General features: G+C 43.5%; 3 protein-coding genes across 3 annotated transcripts; 2 read left to right on the forward strand and 1 right to left on the reverse strand.

The window, feature by feature from the left end:
• Positions 1-4,242: 4,242 nt before the first annotated feature.
• Positions 4,243-6,648, forward strand: LOC477508 (cytochrome c oxidase subunit 6A1, mitochondrial). The gene is made up of 3 exons (XM_038575321.1): positions 4,243-4,635; positions 4,786-4,928; positions 6,380-6,648. The coding sequence occupies exons 1-3, from the start codon at positions 4,530-4,532 to the stop codon at positions 6,461-6,463; spliced, it is 333 nt and encodes a 110-aa protein (XP_038431249.1). The 5' UTR covers positions 4,243-4,529; the 3' UTR covers positions 6,464-6,648.
• A 1,174-nt stretch (positions 6,649-7,822) lies between these two features.
• On the reverse strand, positions 7,823-10,414 carry TRIAP1 (TP53 regulated inhibitor of apoptosis 1). Its single transcript, XM_038575329.1, has 2 exons — positions 10,233-10,414; positions 7,823-9,060 (listed from the first exon to the last, which is right to left on the reverse strand). The coding sequence occupies exons 1-2, from the start codon at positions 10,377-10,379 to the stop codon at positions 8,977-8,979; spliced, it is 231 nt and encodes a 76-aa protein (XP_038431257.1). The 5' UTR covers positions 10,380-10,414; the 3' UTR covers positions 7,823-8,976.
• GATC (glutamyl-tRNA amidotransferase subunit C) lies at positions 10,407-20,780 on the forward strand. Its single transcript, XM_038575326.1, has 4 exons — positions 10,407-10,556; positions 10,636-10,808; positions 17,752-17,855; positions 19,407-20,780. Exons 1-4 carry the CDS (start codon positions 10,476-10,478, stop codon positions 19,457-19,459), a joined length of 411 nt encoding a protein of 136 aa, XP_038431254.1. The 5' UTR covers positions 10,407-10,475; the 3' UTR covers positions 19,460-20,780.
• The last annotated feature ends 70 nt before the right edge of the window (positions 20,781-20,850 follow it).

Genomic DNA, 20,850 nt, shown 5'->3' on the forward strand with positions numbered 1-20,850 from the left:
ACACCAAGATCCATGCTGCACTGCCTCCCATTGTAGAACCCAGCGTGCTGGTTGTAATAACTGCCTACTTTTCAGTCTTTCCCTCTAGACTGGGTGTTCCATGAGGGTCAGTTCTGTCACCCTCGTCCAAGGACATAGTTGAGACCCTAATTAAATGAACTAATGATGCTGAACAGCTCAGATAAGTTATTCAGAAGATGGAGGTGGTAGTCATAACACCCTGGCTTCCCCTGCAGTGTGCTTGGAAAAATGTTTCAGTGCTTTCTCGTAGGATTAGTCTCTTAGCAGACAAATATTTATTGGTTCCTGGAGGTGCTCTTATTGGGAAAAACCATGTTAGGAATAGCAGGCAGGATACCCCCAGATAAGCTTTTCCCTAAGCAAGCCCTGTCCTTGGCTAGGCAGCCTCCCCCAGTCTGACAACAATGCCTCCCCTCATCAGCCGCCCCCAGGATTGGGATGTCCACCTGCCAGCTCCCTGCTTCAAGGAAATAGAGCATCAGAGACCTTAGTGGCTTCAACATGAGAATAAACATCAACAGCTGCCAGGGAGGATGACGTCAAATCCAGGCCTGGCTGGCCATGGCCTTGGGGAGGCTCCCTGCACAGAGAGGCCTGGTGCCCTGGGGGTCACTGTGAGAGGCAGCACAAGCTGAGAACTGCCAGTTCAGTACCCTGAGGACACATTTGATGGTTCTGTCCATTCTCAAGGACCCCATAACTTGAAAGATTTTTCTTTCCAAACCCACTGATGTCAGAAATCAAACAGTTATTCCTTTTCTTTTCAGAGCCTCAGATCAGCATGAACTCTTGGGCTTGATATCATTTCACCTAAAGCAAAGCCTCTATGCCTTTGAGGTTAAAAGAACTGGCTTGAGTCCCAAACTGCCTGGGTCCACCACTTGTCTAAATTAGTTCTGACTCTGGGCAATTTCCTACACCTCCCAGAGTCTCAGTTTCCTTCTGTGAAAAGTGGGTAGAATAGTATCTAATTCACAGGATCTTGGTTGGGATTAATGTGTATTCAGTGAATACCTATCATGGGCCAAGTACTGAGGTCATACTGGTGAACAAAACATAGTCCTTGCTCCATGGTGTTTGGTGAAGGAAAACAGACAATAAAGCAATTAATATTTAATACAGCAGATGGTGGTAAGTGCCATGAAGATAGATAAGGCACAGCAGGAGGATAAAGTGTCAGAGTGGGATGGAGTCATTTCACTTCTGGGTGGTCTGGGAAGGCCTTTCTGCTGAGATGACTTCTGAGTAGACCCCTGAGTGAAATGAAGAAGTAATTCATGGGGCCATCAGGGAGAAAACTCTTCTACGCAGAGAAATGAGCATGTGCAGCAGTCCTGAGGCAGAGGCATGCATGGCATGTCCAAGGAAAGGCAAGAAAGCCAATGTAGCTGGAGTGAAATGGGCAAGAGGTAGGGAGAAAGTATGGTGTGAGAGAGGTGGCCGGGGGTAGGGTGTATAGGACTAGCCTATTCTAAGGACTTGGGTATTTACTCTGAATGAGATGGAAGCCATGGAAGGATTTCGAGCCAGAGAGGAAGATGATCTGACAGACTTTAAAGAATCCCTCTAGGGGGCACCTGGGTGGCTCAGCGGTTGGGTGTCGCTTCGGCTCAGGGCGCGATCCTAGAGTCCTGGGATGGGGTCCCACATCAGGCTCCCCGCATGGAGCCTGCTTCTCCCTCGGCCTGTGTCTCTGCCTCTCTCTCTGTGTGTGTCTCTCATGAATAAATAAATAAAATCTTTTTTTTTTTTTAAGAATCCTTCTGATTGCCATTTAGGCAATAGACTGTAGGGGGACCAGGTGGCAGGAAGACAAGTCAGGGAGGCCATGGTGGTTGTCTAGGTGAGAGGTGAGGACATCTTTGATCAGATTGGTAACAATGGGGAGTAGGAAATGGTCAGATTCTGGATGTGCCTGAAGGAAGAGCTGGCAGGATTTGTTGATGGACTGGATATAAAGTGTGTGTGTGTGTGTGTGTGTGTGTGTGTGTGTGAAAGAGAGAGAGAGAGAAGAATCAAAGATGACTCCCAAGTGTTTAACTTGAAGAATGGAGTGATCAGTTAGTGAGGTGGAGAGGGCAATTTGTGTAAAGTCCTTACCATGGATATGGGCACAAAATAAATGCCCAATAAATATTAGCTATTCTTTTTATTGATGATTTTGGGTTCCTGGGTTGTCCAAACTCAAACACCTGAGGCTTCAGAAATGTTGAGCATACCTGGCAATAACATCATAAGCATCATGCTCAAGTATGTGCTGTGAGCCAAGCACATGATAGAATCTTTACTTAGCAGTACCACACTGCGAAGTGTACAAAAGCCCTATGAGAAAATGAATATTTGTTGAATCTTTAATATATTTCAGACATTTTTCTTTTTAAAAAAGATTTTATTTATTTATTCATGAGAGACACAGAGTAGGAGAGAGGCAGAGACACAGGCAGAGAGAGAAGTAGGCTCCATGCAAGGAACACGATGTGGAACTTGATACCGGGACTCCAGGATGATGCCCTGGGTCGAAGGCAGGTGCCAAACTGCTGAGCCACCCAGGCATCCCAGACATTTTTCATTTAATCCTTTCTCCACCACTAGAATGTAAGTTAAATGAGAGAGATCTTACACCTGGAGTTCCTACCACCCATGGCTGGCACATAGTAGGCACCTTAGTTAATATTTATTAAATGAAATCTCATTATTATATTATAGGTGGAGGCTGAGTAACTTCCCAAAGTAGAGCTGGGTTCTGATAAATATTTATTAGATAAAGGGATGAATAAATGGGTATTACATTCCCATTTTAGAGAAGAGTAAACAGTTGGTGGCAAACCGAAGATTTGAACCTAGGATTTCCTGATCCTTGAGCTTGGACCCTTTCCATGGCCATACTATGGAGCCTCATGTACCATTTGGCTGTGTTTGAGGATGTCTAGGGATTTGACAATCTTGATGTATCACATGGCGTACCATAATATGTAAAAACCCAGCCTAAGCCCGGGTGGCTCAGGGGTTGAGCGCTGCCTTTGGCCCAGGGCCTGATCCTGGAGACCCGGGATCGAGTCCCACGTCCGGCTCCCTGCATGGAGCCTGCTTCTCCCTCTGCCTGTGTCTCTGCCTCTCTCTCTCTCTCTCTCTCTCTGTGTGTGTGTCTCTCATGAATAAATGAAATCTTAAAAAAAAAAAAAAAAAACCCGGCCTACTCAGAGAAAGGGAGATCTAATGCGACATCAGATTGTAACTCTCTGGTAGCATGACCCTAAATTTTTGTCTTCGTGAAACTGCATAGCCTTACAACATTTATTTTACCTTATTTGCCCAAAGTCACAGGGTGTAAGGAATGGAAACAAAATGTGAATCTAGTCTTCCCACACTGGAGTTCTTGTTTGTTCCCCTACTCTGGGTTCGTTTGTTTGTTTTTTAGATTTTATTTATTCATGACACACAGAGAAAGGCAGAGACACAGGCAGAGGGAGAAGCGGGCTCTATGCGGGGAGCCTGATGAAGGACTCATCCCAGGACCCCAGGGATCATGACCTGAGCCAAAGGCAGATGTTCAACCACTGAGCCACCCAGGTGCCCCTAATTTTAATTTTTAAAACTGTCTTTAGAGGAGTAGAAGGGAGAAAAAGGAAGAAGTGGGGGAAGGGGGCTTGAAGAGACAAAACAGATGTTAATTTTTGCTTCGAGTTTCAATGGAGAGAAGGCTAACATGACTAAAGAAGCCAAAAGTTAAGGATGTTGAGGCGGAATTAAAATCCAGATTTTCGGGCAGCGGTTTAGCGCCAGCGGTTTAGCGCCGCCTGGAGCCCGGGGTGTTATCCTGGAGACCCGGGATCGAGTCCCGCGTCGGGCTTCCTGCATGGAGCCTGCTTCCCCCTCTGCCCTGTGTCTCTGCCTCTGTCTTGCTCTCTCTGAATAAATAAATAAATCTTTAAAAAATAAAATAAAATCCAGATTTTCTGGATTCCAAGGGCTCCTCCTGGTTCCCGTTGCTACTCATTCATTCACTCACTCATTCATTTGTATTGAGTCCCTGCAATTCCAGGCTCTGGGAAGGCTGCTATGGAAAACTCTGGTATCATAGAGTTCATATTCTAGTAGGAGAGACAAACATAATAACGATGACGATTGTGTCAAGTGCGATGAAAAATGACGTCACAGGAGGGGGAGGAACGGGGTGGTCTGAGCTCGGAACCTCCAGCTGCTGTCCGCAGACTCCAACTAAGACACAGCTTCCGGACGCCGGAGCGCCCTCCATAAATCCCCCTTTCGTACTTATCCTCGCCTCGCCTCACCAGGGTGGGAACAGTAGGAGGAGGAGGTGCAGAGCGCATGCTCCCTCAAAACTGGTGGCTCTGAGGATTTTAACTGGGACTCCGACAGCCGGGAGGATAGTACGCAGGCTACTTGCGTTAAGGCTCCGCCCAATAGGAGCTTGCTTTTGGGTTGTGGTCCCACCCCCAGCCCATTTTCCACTTCCGCTTCCGGCGTTGAGGCTGTCCAGGTCGATAATGGCGTCGGCGGCGGCTGTGTTCCGGCTCTCTGGGCTGCTAGGTCGGTCCGGAGCACCCCTGGGGCGGTCCATGTCGAGCGGCGCCCACGGCGAGGAGGGCTCAGGTACTGGAGCTGCGGTTGGCGGGGCGGGCCTCAGCCCCACTCGAGCGAGGCAGGGCAGGACTGTGACCTTGGCTTGAGGACTTGGAGTGGGGGAGGCGAGCCTCGGGCTGGGTCCCCACACCAGGCCTAAGAGTCGTGCCCCCTCCACAGCTCGCATGTGGAAGGCCCTCACCTACTTCGTAGCGCTCCCTGGCGTGGGAGTGAGCATGCTGAACGTCTTCCTGAAGTCGCATCACGGAGAGCACGAGAGACCTGAGTTCATCGCCTACCCCCATCTCCGCATCAGGTCCAAGGTACGCCTTTGTAGGCTTTCGAGTATCCGTTCTCCTTTTATTACAAATGCCTAGTCCAAGTTCTTAATTCTCTATGATCGTGTACAATTTATCATATAATTCTTACAAATTTTTATTTTCTCCGGTTTTATGGGAAAGTAACAGCCTTGGGGGGGGTCACATCTGTTTTCTTTTTCAAGGTCATACAATAAGAGTCCTTCAGTTTTCCTTTTCTGATCCATCCCATCTCTGCTTTCTGATACTGTCCCGAAACGGTTGTCGGTTGTATGAGACTTGGATGTTTGGGAATCTCCCTTAAAGTGGCAAAATGGGAACGTGGTTTACCCTTCTACGACCTGGGCATCTGGCAGGTACTAGCTGCATAATGAGGAAACTAACAGCTTTTCCTATTCCGACCTCTGCTAGTTATTTTCTCAAGTGTTTTATCCTTGCTGTTGATGTAGATGCAATGCATTTGTTTTCCATTGCTTGTTGTAAGTATTCTTAACAAGAGGCCCGTCTGGCTCTTTAATAATTATTACATGACTTAGAGGAGATGGGACTGGCCTTATAACAACTTAAGCTAGATTCTTAGATTCTGAAAGAATTTTTTGAGTCTGAGCCCCACTCGCACCTTTGTACAATAGATGTAAAAACCATATAGCAGGGTTATCAGTCTCAGTACTATTGACATTTGGGGCTGGATAATTCTTGTTGGGGCAAGGGGCTATCCTGTGAGTCCTGGGATATTTAACAGCATCCTCAACCTTTGCCCACTGGATGTGCTGTCTCAGATGTCTCCAGATACTGCCCAATGTCCTTGGAGGAGCAAAATCCACGGTTGGAAACCACTGCCCTATAGCATTGTTTTTCAAAGACAGTGAGCAAAAACATTGAGGGTGAGGTGCCTGGGTGGCTCAGTGGGTTAAGTTAGATACAATTCAGGTGATTCCCTGCTCAGTAGGAAATCTGCTTCTTCTCCTCCCTTTGCCCCTCCCCTCTGCTCATGCTCTCTCGTTTTCTGTCTCAAATCTTTAAAAAAAAAAAAAAAATTGAGGAGGGTAGGTTGCAGTTTCCAATCCAGAGGTTTATTTTAGGTCTGGAATAAAGCCCAGAAGTCTGCATTTAAGTAAGCATCTCCTCTCATTTACCTACCTCTACCATTCTGATACAGATCATGTGTGGATTATACTTTCATAAACATTGCACTGATAGGCTAATTGCCAGGGAGAGGCTTATGAATAATGAACTTGAGGTTGCTTTTCCTACTGTCTACTTTAAAGGCTCTCCTGGAAGTTATAAGAGAGCTCCATTAAATTACAGGAAGGCTGAAATACGCCAGTAGTTAAAGGACTAATTACCATTTTGTTGTTATGTATTGTCTGTCACTTCCCCTTTATCTTAAGCAGTTCATGGCAGTGCTGTTTATGAATTCTTTTCTGGAATTGCTAATTGACATCTTCACTCCACAGCCCTTTCCCTGGGGAGATGGTAATCATACTCTATTCCATAACTCTCACGTGAATCCACTTCCAACTGGCTATGAAGATGAATAAACAGAACCTGGACCACCACCCAGTGGGGACCACAGGACTGGTTTGGACCATGACTGCACACGGACCAGAAAAGTATATGGGACCTTAAGCTTACCTTCCTTACTTTGATGACCAGTATACTGATCCTCCATCCTTTTGCTTATGGCAGGAGATGGCTTAAATAAATAACTTAGATTGGTCCATGATCTGAGAGTTGTATTCTTTGTTTTTCCCTCCAAAATCAGCATTAAGGTTATTTTTATGTAATGAAGGTTTATGGCTGCTGCATACAGGCCTCTGGATAACATTGTTTATAACAGGCTTGTCCTTGGTTTCTTATGTCTGGGGGTGGGTAAAGCAAAGGGACCGTAAGTGGAGCTAATTTAAGTATCAAGATTGGGTCCTGACAGACTTTGGATGGCAAAAATATTGAGTGGCCGCCAGTAGAATATGTGCAATTTACAGAAAAGGGTATCTTGGATTTTCCAGAGGAAATACTTTCTGTGTCCTAGCTTTCTCTTGTCCCATTATACCAGCATTTGCTGAAGAATACTCCCTATAGTCAGGTAATTGTCTCCAAAAGTGTCAAGTTCTCATCTTGGAGTCTTCTCTCAGCACCCTGAAGGGTGAAAGGATTAGGAACTCTTGGAGAAATAAAGGCAGTATGACACATTTCTCCATATAGCATTAGCTTTATTTGTTTCTGGATTTAAAACCTTCCTGTAGCATTAAGAATTAGGGAGAAACAATAGTAACAGTAACAAAATCACCCTTAAAAGAGCACTTAATTTCTCTTCAAAATTAATCTTGAAGTAGCTGAGATAGTTGGAGTCACTTTACGGGCAGGATGAAGTCAAAATAGAACGAAGAACAATTGGGCTCCTGGGTGGCTCAGTAGGTTAAGCGTCCAACTCTTGATTGCAGCTCAGGTCATGATCTAAGATTTGTGAGATTGAGCCCTGCACTGGACTCCGTGCTATGTGAAGCCTGCTTTTAAGATTCTCTTCTCTCCCTCTCCTTAAGAAAAAGAACAATCAGAAAAAATTACTCCTTCAGTAGCAATTACAATGAAAGAACATGGTTGGCTTGGAGTGTTTTATTCTTGAAGCTCAACTGGTTTTATACTAAGATTCAAGAAGCTACCAGGTTTTGGTATTGCATAGTACATATAGTAAACTAGTACCACAAAGGTGAGACATATAGAAACACAGGGTGTGAAAGCCTTTTATAGTAAGAAAAAAAGGATCCCTGCCATCTTTACCATTTTGTGATCTAACCACAGGAGAGAGGATAATACAATTTCCACCTTCTGTAAATTGTTTTATACCATATTGGGTGGATATCATTGAACCAAATTACTCAAGACCTGCAATTTTGGTGGCTACCTAACTTTCCAAAGTGTGTAAATGCTCACCTGATCCTGACATCTTTTGTGCAGTTATAGAAGCATATTTACGTCGCTTGCTCTAGGAATAAATTTTAGAAATCAATGATGTTTCTAATTGTTTTAGCACACTACCTTAGATAAATCTTCACTTTTTCTTCACCTTTAAGTTATAACACCCCCCCCCCCAATATATGGGATATATAGGGTTACAGTGTAATACTTGTTCTGTAAAGTGCAGAGTTCTCCAGGGGCAAATAATGAAACTAAATGTTACAATTTATTCCGTCTTCATGATTACAGACATTGGAGGGCAGGGTGGGTACACAAGGCAAATAAAACAAACTCTTGTCCCATTTAATCAGATGCAGCATTTTGGCAGTTTTATGGTAATATAGGTAGACCTAATTAATTGACTTGGGCTGAAAGCTGGGAACAGTAAATCTCTGCAATTTAGGATCTTCTTCCATTGTTACTCCAAGGATCTTAATTCCTAAACTATACTATGAGCTCTGAAATGGTGTGTGTACTGCAACATTCTTCAAGCTTTCACACCTTAATCAGAAATCTGACACCTTTTCTTAAGGCAAGGAACTCTTAAGGCTGTCTTCCTCTTGGCTAACCCAGTCCACCAGCAATTTTAAAAGTTGTTAAATAAAAATAAAACCGTTCCCCAGTTTAAAACCGTTGTGCTGGAATCCCTTTTCAGAGCCTTGGCTCCCTGAGAGAAGAGAGATCCTAACCAGTTGCTTCCATGAATAATAATCCTAGTACAATCTACCTAATGTCCTTTGAAGCAAACTCAAGAGGTCAGGCAACCCTGATCATCCTGACAAGTTTATCAGTATTTACACACAAAGGATATTTAAAGCTGATCCTAGACCAAGTATTGCAACCATAATCCCAAGAAATCATTCAGTTTTAGCAGGTGAGGTTCCTGCAAGATGCCACAGCACGAGTGAGAAATCATCTCAAAGCAAAGAGTGATGGTTCATCATCTTTTACAAGTGAGAGGAAATCAAGGAGAAAAGAAAACTTCCTCCTAAACTCCTCATCAAATCAATGGCTATTTTTCACGGCCTTAATTGATGAGATCCAGTGTCCTCAATTTCCTGATTGGAGGAGTCTATTTTCAAGGTGACTGTCAAGTTCAAGAAGAGCTTTCAGGCTTTTCTTTGCCATGGCCCATGAATTCCAGTCCTTCAATGGGAATCTCCTTCTCCTTTATTGCTTTCTGACGGGAGAAGAAAACACATGATACAGGTCTATACGAAGCCTGAGGACCAAACTTTGTAAATATGATGGTACAGAAGTAAATCAGATCACACCAAAAGGCCACCCAACCATGATTCAACACTTGTACTCTTTTTAACCCAAGTACCATTACAGAGAAATTAAATGTAAGGCCAAAGAAGAGATTGGAAAGGAATTGTGATGAGGGGCTCCTGGATGGCTCAGTCAGTTAAGTGTCTGCCTTCAGCTTAGGTCATGATCTCAGGGTCCTGGGATTGAGCCCCACATTGGGCTCCCTGCTCAGTGGGGAGCCTGCTTCTTCTCCCTCTGTTGCTCCCCCTGCTTGTGTGCAGGCTCTCTCTCTCTGCCAAATAAATAAATAAAATCTTAAAAAAAAAAAAAAGGAATTGTGATGAGTCGTCCATGTTTCATACGTGGAATTTAAACAGTTTTCTACTGTTATGACAGACACAAATTTAAACCTGAGTTCCAGGACTTTCTGGCTAAGTGAACCTGAGCAAGTCTCACTTTCCTATCTGTAAATGGGATACAGATACCAACTTGTAATGACCCTGAAGATGTTTTAAGTTAACTAATTGGGAGTGCTGTGCTCAGTGCGGTTCTTAAAATCCAAAGCAGTTTCACATTCATTGAGCTGGAATGAAAATTTCCTAGCGGGTTGAGAGAGAGAACAGGATAAAGGAATTACAACAAAATGAGACCCTCAGGTCTAACAGCTCAGGCCAACACACCGCTTCGCCCCCCCCCCCCCCCCCAACAATAGTGGAACAGTGCACCACCTCAAAAATCAAGGAAATGATTCTGGTGAACTTGAACTAATCACTTCCTATTTGGGGGCATAAACGTTCCATGTATAAAAATATGAACAACTATGCCCACTTTATGAGTTTGAGCACCAAATGAACCAAAGGATGTTCCTGTGCTCCGTAAAACGTAAAGCATTGTAAAAACATTTGTCATTCAGAGAGATACCGGGTGGCCTTAGTGCTGATGGTGGGGAGAAAGCCCCTGCCACTGCCCTCACTGAGGCTTTTCTTCAAATCCTTCCCACCCCAACTTCCGCCAGGTACTGCGCGTGTGGCCGGGGACACCGCAGGAGAACCAGGAGCCAGGGGATAGAGACGAAAGGGCCCTGGCCGCCTAAGGGCTCACCTGAACACACTGCTGATAGCGCTTGAAGAGGTCGGTGCACGGGTCTCCGGAGCCGTCCCCTTTAAGGAACTTCTCGGCAAACCAGCGATTGAAGCACTGGTCGTACTCGCGCTTCATGTCGGTGCAGGCCTCCCCTACGCTATTCATGGCGGCGGAGGCAGTAGCGGCGCACTTTGATGTCGTCACTCAAAAGTGCGTCGCTCGGCTTTACGTGAGGACGCCCTACGGCGACCGAAGAGAGAAATGTGGGCGCGGGCGGTGAGGTTTGGCCTTCGGTCCTGGGTGGCCTGGCGCCGGGGTTTCACCTCTAAGGCAGATCCTCAGGTAAAGGCCGGGGGCGTTTAAATGGGTGGCGAAGCAAGTCAGGACTCGATACCCTCATTCTCCACCTCATTCCCCCCAGGGTAACGGCCGGGTCTCGGCCCAGGTGATCGAGCACCTGGAGCGTCTGGCGCTTGTGGACTTTGGCAGCCAAGAGGCCGTGGCACGGCTGGAGAAAGCCATCGCCTTTGCCGACCGGCTCCGCGCCGTGGACACGGGTGGGGTGGAGCCCATGGAATCTGTACTGGAGGACAGGTAAATACTCGCGGCTGCGCACCCCGAAGCTTTGCCGGTGGCGCCTTCGCAGGCATTTGAGGTGGCGATTATTAGTGTCTATTCACAGAAGAGAAAAGAGCTTTAGCGAGATGCACGAACTTGCCACGGTCACCCCACGGGTTAAGTGGTTTCATGCTTTCCTTTGTTCATTTTGGATCCTGTCACTCCCGTTTGAAGTCCTCGAGGCCTCCCAGTATGATGAGGAACCGTAACCATCGCTTTTGAGGCCTTTACAGAGTCCCCACCTTCCACTCAGACACACTGCTCTTTTACTCCAGCTACATTAGCTTCGTTACTGTTTCTCCAACGTGCCCATTTGTTTCTTCTAGGATCTTTGCGTTTGCTATTCCCCTTTTCTTGGACAGCCTGTTTCCTTGGCAGGTCTTAGTTCATCTCCTCCGGAAGGCTTCTCCTCCAAATATCCTCTCCCTTAACAGTCACCGCTCTTGATCCTGTTGGATTTTCTTCCATTTCTTATTTTTGTTGATTTGTCTCTTGTGCTTATATTTGACTTGCTCGTTGGATTCCTGTCTCAAAATATGGCTTATACATATTTTCTGACCTAGTGGTTCCCTATGGAAACATATGTAAAAGTACATCAAGATGTATGCACTGGTGTTCAGGTTTTTGTTTATAATACAAAACAAAAAACAACAAAACACTCCCAAGAAGGAGCAACTTCAGTTGGTAGAGCATGCAGTGATCTCCAGGGTATGATTTGGAGCCCCACTTGGGGTAAAGTTTACTTAAATTAATTTAAAAAAATATAACCCCTCAAACAGAAACAGTTTAGGTGTTCTTCATGGTTAAATACATCGTATTTGACAATTTTTTAAAAAGATTTTATTTATTTGTTCATGAGACACAGAGAGAGAGAGAGGCAGAGACACAGGCAGAGGGAGAAGCAGGCTCCATGCAGGGAGCCCAATGTGGGACTCAATCCCAGGTGTCCAGGATCACCCCCTGGGCCAAAGGCAGCGCTAAACTGCTGAGCCACCCGGGCTGCCCCAACAATACTTTTATACATAATCTATTCGATATATTCTGGTGTATGCATTAAGTTTTGTTCCCTCAGAGCATGCAAGAAACTGTTAACAATGATTAGAGAAAGTGGAATGCAGAGGGAAGTTCTTACTTTTCACTTTATACTGAGGGGCAAAACACAAATACCTAAAGGACCAGAGTAATAACACAAGAAGTGAGGTGGTTAGTGCAATAGGGAGGGGCAGGTCTTTGACAAAGTAGTTTGTGAATGTTATACCAAAAGGGTGCAGCCTCTCCCCACTTCTACCAATTTTTGCCAAATCTTAATACATTTTTAAAGAAAATGCTCTTTTTTTGAAAAGCAGAGTTTTTGCTGTTTGGGGACTACAGTTTCTTGGGAAGGATGGGTATGTACTTCATAAGACCAGCAGTCTACAGCTCTGTCCAACCCCCCCCCCCTTTTTTTTTTAAGATTTTATGTATTCATTCATGAGAGACACGGAGAGAGGCAGAGAGAAACAGACTCCTCATGGGCAGCCCAATGTGGAACTTGATTCCAGGACCCCGGGATCACGACCTGAGCCAAAGGCAGATGCTCAACCACCGAGCCACCCAGATGCCCCTGTCTTACCCTTTTCTTGGTGGGGTATTTTTTAAAAGATTTATTTATTTTAGAGTGTGGCACATGGCATGGTGTGGGGAGGAACAGAGAGAGAAGGGAACAAGCTGACTTCCCACTCAAGAGGGAGCCTGATTTGGGGCTTATTCCCAGGACCCCAAGATCATAACCTGAGCTGAAAACCAAGAGTCAGAGGTTCAACCTTTCCACCCATGTGCCCCCTTGATAGGATTAAAAAACATTCTTGGGGAACCTGCGTGGCTTATTGAGGTGTCCAACTCTTAACTTTAGCTCAGGTTTTTTTTTTTTTTTTTAAGATTTTATTTATTTATTCATGATAGACATAGAGAGAGAGAGAGGCAGAGACACAGGCAGAGGGAGAAGCAGGCTCCATGCAGGGAGCCCGACGTGGGACTCAATCCTGGGACCCCAGAATCACACCCTGGGCCAAAGGCAGGTACCAAACCGCTGAGCCACCCAGGGATCCCTTTAGCTCAGGTTTTGATCATGGGGTATGAGTTTGAGCCCCAGTGGGCTCCATGCTGGGCATGGAACCTAGTTTAAAAAAAAAAAAAAAAAAAAGACACTCAATATAGATGGTATAGATGGGAACAAAAGAGATTAGCTGCCATTAGCACCAATAAGGAGAGCCAGACCTATCTGTAATCATAACCTCTTTGTAAAGTGCTTGCTAGCCTCCCATCCTCACCTCCAGTCTTTGGTTCCTTTATATTCTTTATTTTGTAATCTGATGCTCAGATCTACAGAAGTCCAACAGTTTCTCAAAATTACATAGCACTTCAAAATAGAAATCTGAGGTCATCTCCTACCCAAGCTCTTTGGGTACCTCTCCAGTGTTCTTTAGGATGAAGACAAAAGCTCCACCTGGGTGGCTCAATGGTTTAGCATCTGCCTTTGGCTCTGGTCATGATCCAGGGGTTGTGGGATAGAGTCCTGCATTGGGCTCCCCAGAGGAAGCCTGCTTCTCCCTCTGCCTATGTTTCTGCCTCTCTCTCTCATGAATAAATAAAATCTAAAAAAAAAAAAAAAAAAAGCTCCACCATATTTGAGTAATATTTGACTCTCCCCCTCTCTTACTGCTCATCCAAATTCCAGGGAGCAATACTATCTGTTATTACTCATCATATTCTCAGTATCTAACACTGAGCACTCAGTAAATGTTTGTTGAATGTTCTTTAAAGATATTACTTATTAGGGAGAGAGAGAAGGGAGGGCGGAGCAAGTAGTAGTAAGAGTCTCAAGCAGACTGCACACTGAGTGTAGAGCCCAGTGTGGGGCTCAGTCTCACAACTCTGAGATCACCACCTGAGCCAAAATCAAAAGTCCGATGCTTAACCAACTGTGCCACCCAGGCACCCCATTGAATGTTCTTTATTAGTATCCTTGGGAAAGGAGGGAATAGAAGCACAAAGAGGAGACAGAATTTCCGAGATCATGTAGAGGGAAGCCATAAAGGAACTCCACTATTGCTCAGAGGAGAGTTTGAAAAAGATGAAGAGGGATTTGGATCTGGTAGCTGGAATAGTGACTTCATATTCAGTGATCTGCAGTCTTCCCATAAACTTGGAAAACAGTTTGAGTTAACTATTCCATTTTAGAGATGTAGCACTTATAGGACTGTTGTTTTTAAAAATATTTTATTTATTCATGAGAGAAACATAGAGGGAGAAGCAGGCACCTCACAGGGAGCCCCATGTGGTACTCGATCCCTGGACCCGGGATCACGCCCTGAGCCAAAGGCAGATGCTCTACTGCTGAGCTACCCAGGCGTCCCAGGACTGTTGTTTTTTTATTAACATATTGCCTCACTAATGTTTGAAATGGAACCCAGTTAAGACAAGTGTTAAACCATTTTAGGACACACTAGGTGTAAAAGCACTGACTGGCTATTAGAAATCTCTTGGCCCATTAAAACCCTATCTGTTGGTTTTAGCTAAAAAACCATTTAGTGCCCTTAGTGTCAGGTGCTAAGATTTTATATGCATTGTCTCAATTATCACATACAACTCTGGAAGGTAAATACTAGTATCTCATTTATTATTTTTTTATTTTTAAAAAGATTTTATTTATTTAGGCTCCATTCCATGCAGGGAACCTGACGTGGGACTCGATCCTGGGTCTCCAGGACCACACCCTGGGCTGAAGGCGGCGCTAAACCGCTGAGCCACTGGGGCTGCCCTAGTATCTCCTTTGTAAATGAAACTGAGGCTCAGAAAGTTTATCTAATATGCCCCAAAGTTTCACAGGTGTAGTGTGTAGTAAAGGAACCCAGAACTTGAAATATATATATTTTACTTATTCAGAGAGACACAAGAGAAAGAGAGGCAGAGACACAGGAAGAGGGAGAAGCAGGCTCCATGCAGGAAGCCCCATGTGGGTGGGACTCGATTTGGGTCTCCGAGATCAGGCCCTGAGCCAAAGATAGATGCCCAACCACTGAGCCACCTAGGAGTCCCACAAATACTGTTCTAGATATGCTGTGTAAAAGTCAACCCTAGGGCTTCCTGTATGGAGCCTGCTTCTCCTTCTGCCTGTGTCTCTGCCCCTCTCTCCCTCTGTCTCTATGAATAAATAAAATCCTAAAAAAAAAAAAAGTCAACCCTAGAACCTTTATTTTCTCCCATTTCAACTCTGACTCAGATGAGGACCTATGGCCAAATATTTCAGTATTTAGGGTGTCCCTCAGAATCTTATATGAACCAAATCATCTTTTTTTAAAAAAAGATTTTATTAAAAAAATATTTTATTTATTCATAAGAGACACAGATAGAGGGAGAGGGAGAAGCAGGCTCCCTATGGGGAACCTGATGTGGGACTCTGATCCCAGGATCATGACCCGAGCCAAAGGCAGACGCTGAACCACTGAGCCACCTAGGTGCCCCTGAACCAAAAATTCTTAGCCTCTTAACTCTCTTTCCAGTCTGCATAAAACTAGAAATTCATTAGGAGGGAGGGAAGAAGCTTGTAGATAGAAATAGAGTGGTGCCCAGAGAAAGGACTCCTGGCAGCCCGACACCAGCAGCAGAGCTGTCCTATCTGGTCAGTCCAAGGGTCAATAAGCACTTCTTTAGTGCTGCCATAATGCTCTCCATTAAATTGCTTTTTATTAGAATTTCCTGCAGTTACTGGTTAAAGTGCTTTGCTAGCTTTAGAGGACAGGGATTCCTAGTTCACAGAAGCCTTCCTCAACCAGGAATTTTCATCTGAACCAGAACACATAAAAACTCAAGTGATTTTTTTTCAGTACTTCCCAGGATAGTACATAATTAATATTAGCCCATAGTTGATTTATTATCAGAATGGGTGTCCTATAGTATTTGAGCCAAATTCTCTTGTAGAACTCTGTGAAAGATGAGGTGAGATTCAGTGTAATTGATCAGCACCTAAAGGGTTCATCTGGTCCTGTTTGGAGTTTTTTTTGCATGATTCTGAGTTAAGCAATTTTCCAAGTGAACCACTGATGTGCCACCCTCAGAGACCCTGGGTTCAATAGCCCATGATTATGAAAATAGGAAGGTGTGGGTTTCTTCTGGAAACAGCTCCATCAAAAACAGCAATTAAGTGAAAATGTGTGGTATTTCAAGGAGTTTCTTCTGGAAACATTACTTATATAGGAAATCTGATTATCAAATGAGTGAATTAATCAACTGCTATTACATCTACTGTGAGGAAGCAGTACCTTTTAAGCACCTGTTGGTGGTAGTAGAGTCTCACTTCATCAAACTCTAAGAGCCCAGGAACCATGAGCAGCCTCCACTATGTAGGGACTAGGCAGGAAGTTCATGGTGACAGCAGGTTAAGTGCTTAGGTATACTCTGAATGAGGAGTGGGGACTGAGGTGTGCCCAGGTTCACTAACTTTCTGAAAGGAGCAGGTGCTATTTAGCACCCACCTCTTATTGCAGTGAGAATATAGGCCCTGGATTATCAGTTCTTTAACATTTAACATTCCCAGCAGTTCTATGAAGCAGTCCACAAATAAGGAAACAGATACATGGAGAGTATAATTTGCACAGTGCCATGTGTGGCACCAAGATTTGAATTCACCTGTGACTCAGGAGCCCAAGTGTTAGCCATTTTGTTAGACCGCCCAGCAGAAATATAAACTCCAGAAGGTCCAATGGTCACCTTTACAGATGATTTTTATTTTGTTCTCCAAGTTTTCATAAGCTCCCATATGGTTTAAAAAAAAAAAAAATCAAGCGCAACCTTCACTTTTTTGGCAAGGAAGTCAAGGTCTGGAAAGATCCATACTTGTTCAAGGCCAGAGTTAAAAGTGCCAGATCCTGGAACTGACTGCAGTTTTCTACAGTCCATACCATGAGTGCTTATTGTGTCTAGCCCTAGGGTGGGTGCCACAAAAGAAACAGAACTAGTCCTTTCCTAAAAGAATCATCATGACAACTTAACCCTCTGCAGCCTTTGCCTGGATGTTCATGTCATGTCCTTGCCCTTCTGTCCTGTTAGGTTTAAGCCCTCAGTCTATGTCTAGCTCAAAGCAGAAAGACCATGGCTGCTTCCCTATCAGTGACTGAGCAGAATACTTATTTTTCAGCCCATATATCTGGAAGCAGGCTCTGACATATTGCCATGCACTTTTAAACCTTGAAACAGCAGTAAAGCCCCATAGGTTATGTTCAACTCCTGTTTGGTTTCACTAATTCACCATCTGGACACTTTAATGAAGCCACTAAGCCCAGAGCAGAATGGAAGATTCTTGAGCTGTCAAGGGCAGGCCCTCCATGTCCACAAAAGTGGCTGCAGTGAAAAAACAGCCCATCTTAGGGGTATGAAACTGTGCTAATTCCAGTCCTGACACTGAGGACCTAATATCCTTAAGTCATTTATAACCACTCTTGAGCAAGTTTCTTCACCTGCTGGAAGTCCATTTCCCATCCCAATCCAGAGGTTTCTTGCCCACCCTTTAGCAATGACACCACCTATTTTAAATACCTATTCCTCATCCAGGCTGGTTTAGGTGCCCCTTCTTACTCCCTTGGCAAGCTTTGCTTACCTGTTAGACTTAACACATTGTGCTGTAATTGCCTTACCTGTCTCCTCCAGAAGCAGCTTACCCATTGTAATCATGCAAAAATATTTATTGAACATATTGGTCCTGAGGAATAATTACCACTTACCTGAGTGGTTGAGAATCTATGGAGATTTGGTCAACTGCTGACCATAGCTCCTCCATCATTGAGCAGTGACCATAACTCATTTTCTCTCATTCTTGACCCTCCACCCAATGCCCCAGAAGCTTGTTTTCTGAGAAGGTAACCTTGAGCTTCTGGTTTTGTAGATGTCTGTATTTGAGATCTGACAATGTGGTAGAAGGCAACTGTGCTGAAGAACTACTACAAAATGCCCATCGAGTTGTGGAGGAATATTTTGTGGCACCCCCAGGTATGTGTTGCCCAAAATAGTTTAATAGATTGTACCTAAGTGAACCAAGAATATAAAGTATAGGTCCAAATTTGCAACATGAAAGTACTTTAAGATGTATAATGTGTGAATTAGGTGAAGGTGGTCAAAATTTACAAACTTCAATGTATAGCAGAATGACTATAGTTAATACTGTATTCTGTATTTGAAAGGTGCTCAGAGGTAATCTTAAAAGTTCTTATCACAAGGAAAAAACTGCATATGAGATGATGGATGTTAACTAATCTTGTTCTGGCAATCATTTTGCTATATATATTTAACTCTGTACAACTTAAACAATGTTGCATGTCAATTATCTCAATAAAAGTGGAATGAAAAAACCCACATATATTAAGTGGAAAAAAAAAAAAAAAAGGTGGTGGCAGTAGAGTCAAAGGGTCACACTCACCTTTAGGAACCAATCTGTAATAGGAATGAGCAAAACAGGACCGGGGTGGGGAGGCATGTGTAGTGTACCAAATCCTGAGCTCGAGCTCTGCCTAAAGGGACAGTTAGTACTCACTGCTGCTCATTCAGTGCCAGGCAGTAATATGAGCCCATTCTCCCTGAGAACCTGGACATCTGGCATTTTTATGTGCATATGGTATTTCCAAATTTTAAGTATGGGAACTAATTCAAAGATTTTTTAAAAAATAAAATACCATGTAAATAAAACATACCTGCAAGCCAGATGCATCCTGTGAGCCATCAGCTTAAAACCTTGGTGTTGAGATTTGCATCTTTAAAATTTACTGTGACTATTTTAAATGAAAACTTAAAAGTAACTCTGGGCTAATACTAAAATCCAGAATCTTGGGTGGGTTGAACTGTTTATCGCCTCTGCAGAGAGATGTATTTTCCGAACTGCTGGACCCTTCTGGATATTTGGGAATGGGACTAGCTTGAGCACTCAGGTAGATGGTTTTCCAAGTACCACCTTCAGGTTCAGGAGATCACCTCAGAAAACCATTTTAACTAGCCTCGGAAACAAACATGAGCCCCTCGGCTCAGGGGTTGTTACCTCTTTGATCAAGACCAGCCAATTAAAGGAAAGCTTTTGCTTGAAGCAAGGATGGGAAAGAAAGCTTAAAAATTGTGCGCTCAACTCTTAATCATGCTTCTGATTCACTAAAGCACCTCAAATTAACTGTGAAAGAGATAAAAAGATTTTATAATCTCTCAGAGTCTGACAGTTGTCGCTATTTTAGCAGACATATCCATTGATCACATATGCTATTTCTCAAAAAGAACTCTATGTCAGACTTTGCTTCTGGAGACAAAGTGAATTCATAATCATTAGTTTTTCCTTCCACTCCTATATGCATATAACTGTCTCTGCTCCTTATTGAAAAGTGTGCATTTATTAGGCTTCACTCACAACTGTTATTCTTCCAGGTAAGTCAGAAAAACAATAACTACACTTACTTGCATTGCTTATTTTTCATGACAAACCAAGTGATAAGTTAGCTCAGTAGAACCAGTTGGAAAGCAGGCTCAGCTATAACATTCTTTTTTGTTACTGTTTTCAAACAGGTAATATCTCTTTGCCAAAGCAGGATGAGCAAGAGCCTTTTTCATACAACTGAGTAGCTATTCTGGGAAGGGGTACCCTGTGAACATGTGGAAGCCCAAAGATAGTATTTTTGTTACTGTGAACAGGAATATGCCCACTTTCTTCAGTCACCTGAAAAAAACTGTTAAGTATTTTTTAATAACTAACTCTCTGAAGACAGAATTGGGAAATATCTAGCCAAAACAAGGCAATGAGTTCCTGCTGCTACTGGATTTAAGAGGTATTGTTACTTTCCGAGGAAGTGGATCAAGTATTTTATTCACAGACTGTTCAGTGTATAAGATGTTCTCCTTCTTTATCTCTTCCCAGACTACCAAACTGCACTTAAATGAATTTTTCTATTGATGTAACTATAGACAATGCATCTGATCACTATGTGAAAATCTGTGTTGTACTTTTTAGTTGCTATTTCTATCAATCCAAGAAACCTTGTATCTTTACTAAACAAACTCGAATTTGTTCCTGGGTGCCCACTTTGTTCCCAGCAGAAGGCTAACTTTCTCCTAATATCTGAAGAGTATTCAAAGTAGACTCTACAGCTTGGCAACTCCTAACCTACAATCATCCACTATCCCACAAAATGATTACATGCGAAAGGGATACTAGCCACAGCTACAGTTTTTCTGAAAAGAACTTATGACAAAAACAGCCCTGGGGTAGCTAACAGTGCTATGTTGTACACTAAAAATTTGCCAAGAGAGTAGATCTTATATTAAATGTTCTTAACACAAATCTTAAAGAAGTAAGGAGGAAAGTTTGGGAGGTGATGGATATGTTTATAGCCTTGATGGTGGTGATGCTTTCATGGGTATACACTTAACCCCAAACTCACTAAATCGTATACATAAAATAAGTACAACGTTTTACATGTTAATCATAATTCAATAAAGTGGCTTTTTAAAAAAGCCCCAGGGCCTGGAACACAGTAGCTTCCCCATCTCCGCCACGATTACTAATGGAGTAGAATCTAAGAGTTTTTTGGTTTGTTTTGTGTTTTAAGAAAGCTCAAATACCAAGGATAAGTGAAACAGATTTAGGGGTAAAAGTGACAGAACCAAAATTTAAGCATATTTTTTCCCCTCCAAACTGCCACAGTGGGTTTTAAGAGTCTTCCAATGATCTTTATGCTACTGGTGACTTTACAGTCTATTTTATTCTTATATTCCTTTACCCTATCTTAAATGCTCCCTCTTCTTTAAGGCAGCTTCATTTATAAGCTTGGCTTTGCATTCTAAGATAACCCTGAGTGACTCTTGGGATTGAGATTCTCAAATTACTGTCACAGCAACTGTCTTTGTTCCCAAATAAAGTTATCCATTCCTGCTCCTTACCAATTGGGTACAAGCTGCCGCTACAACTCAATGACTTTTTTTCTTTTTAATCAGTGTGCCTGTTTGGTGAAAT

This window comes from Canis lupus, chromosome 26 (assembly GCF_011100685.1).
Source record: "Canis lupus familiaris isolate Mischka breed German Shepherd chromosome 26, alternate assembly UU_Cfam_GSD_1.0, whole genome shotgun sequence".
NCBI classification, from domain to species: Eukaryota; Metazoa; Chordata; class Mammalia; order Carnivora; family Canidae; genus Canis; species Canis lupus.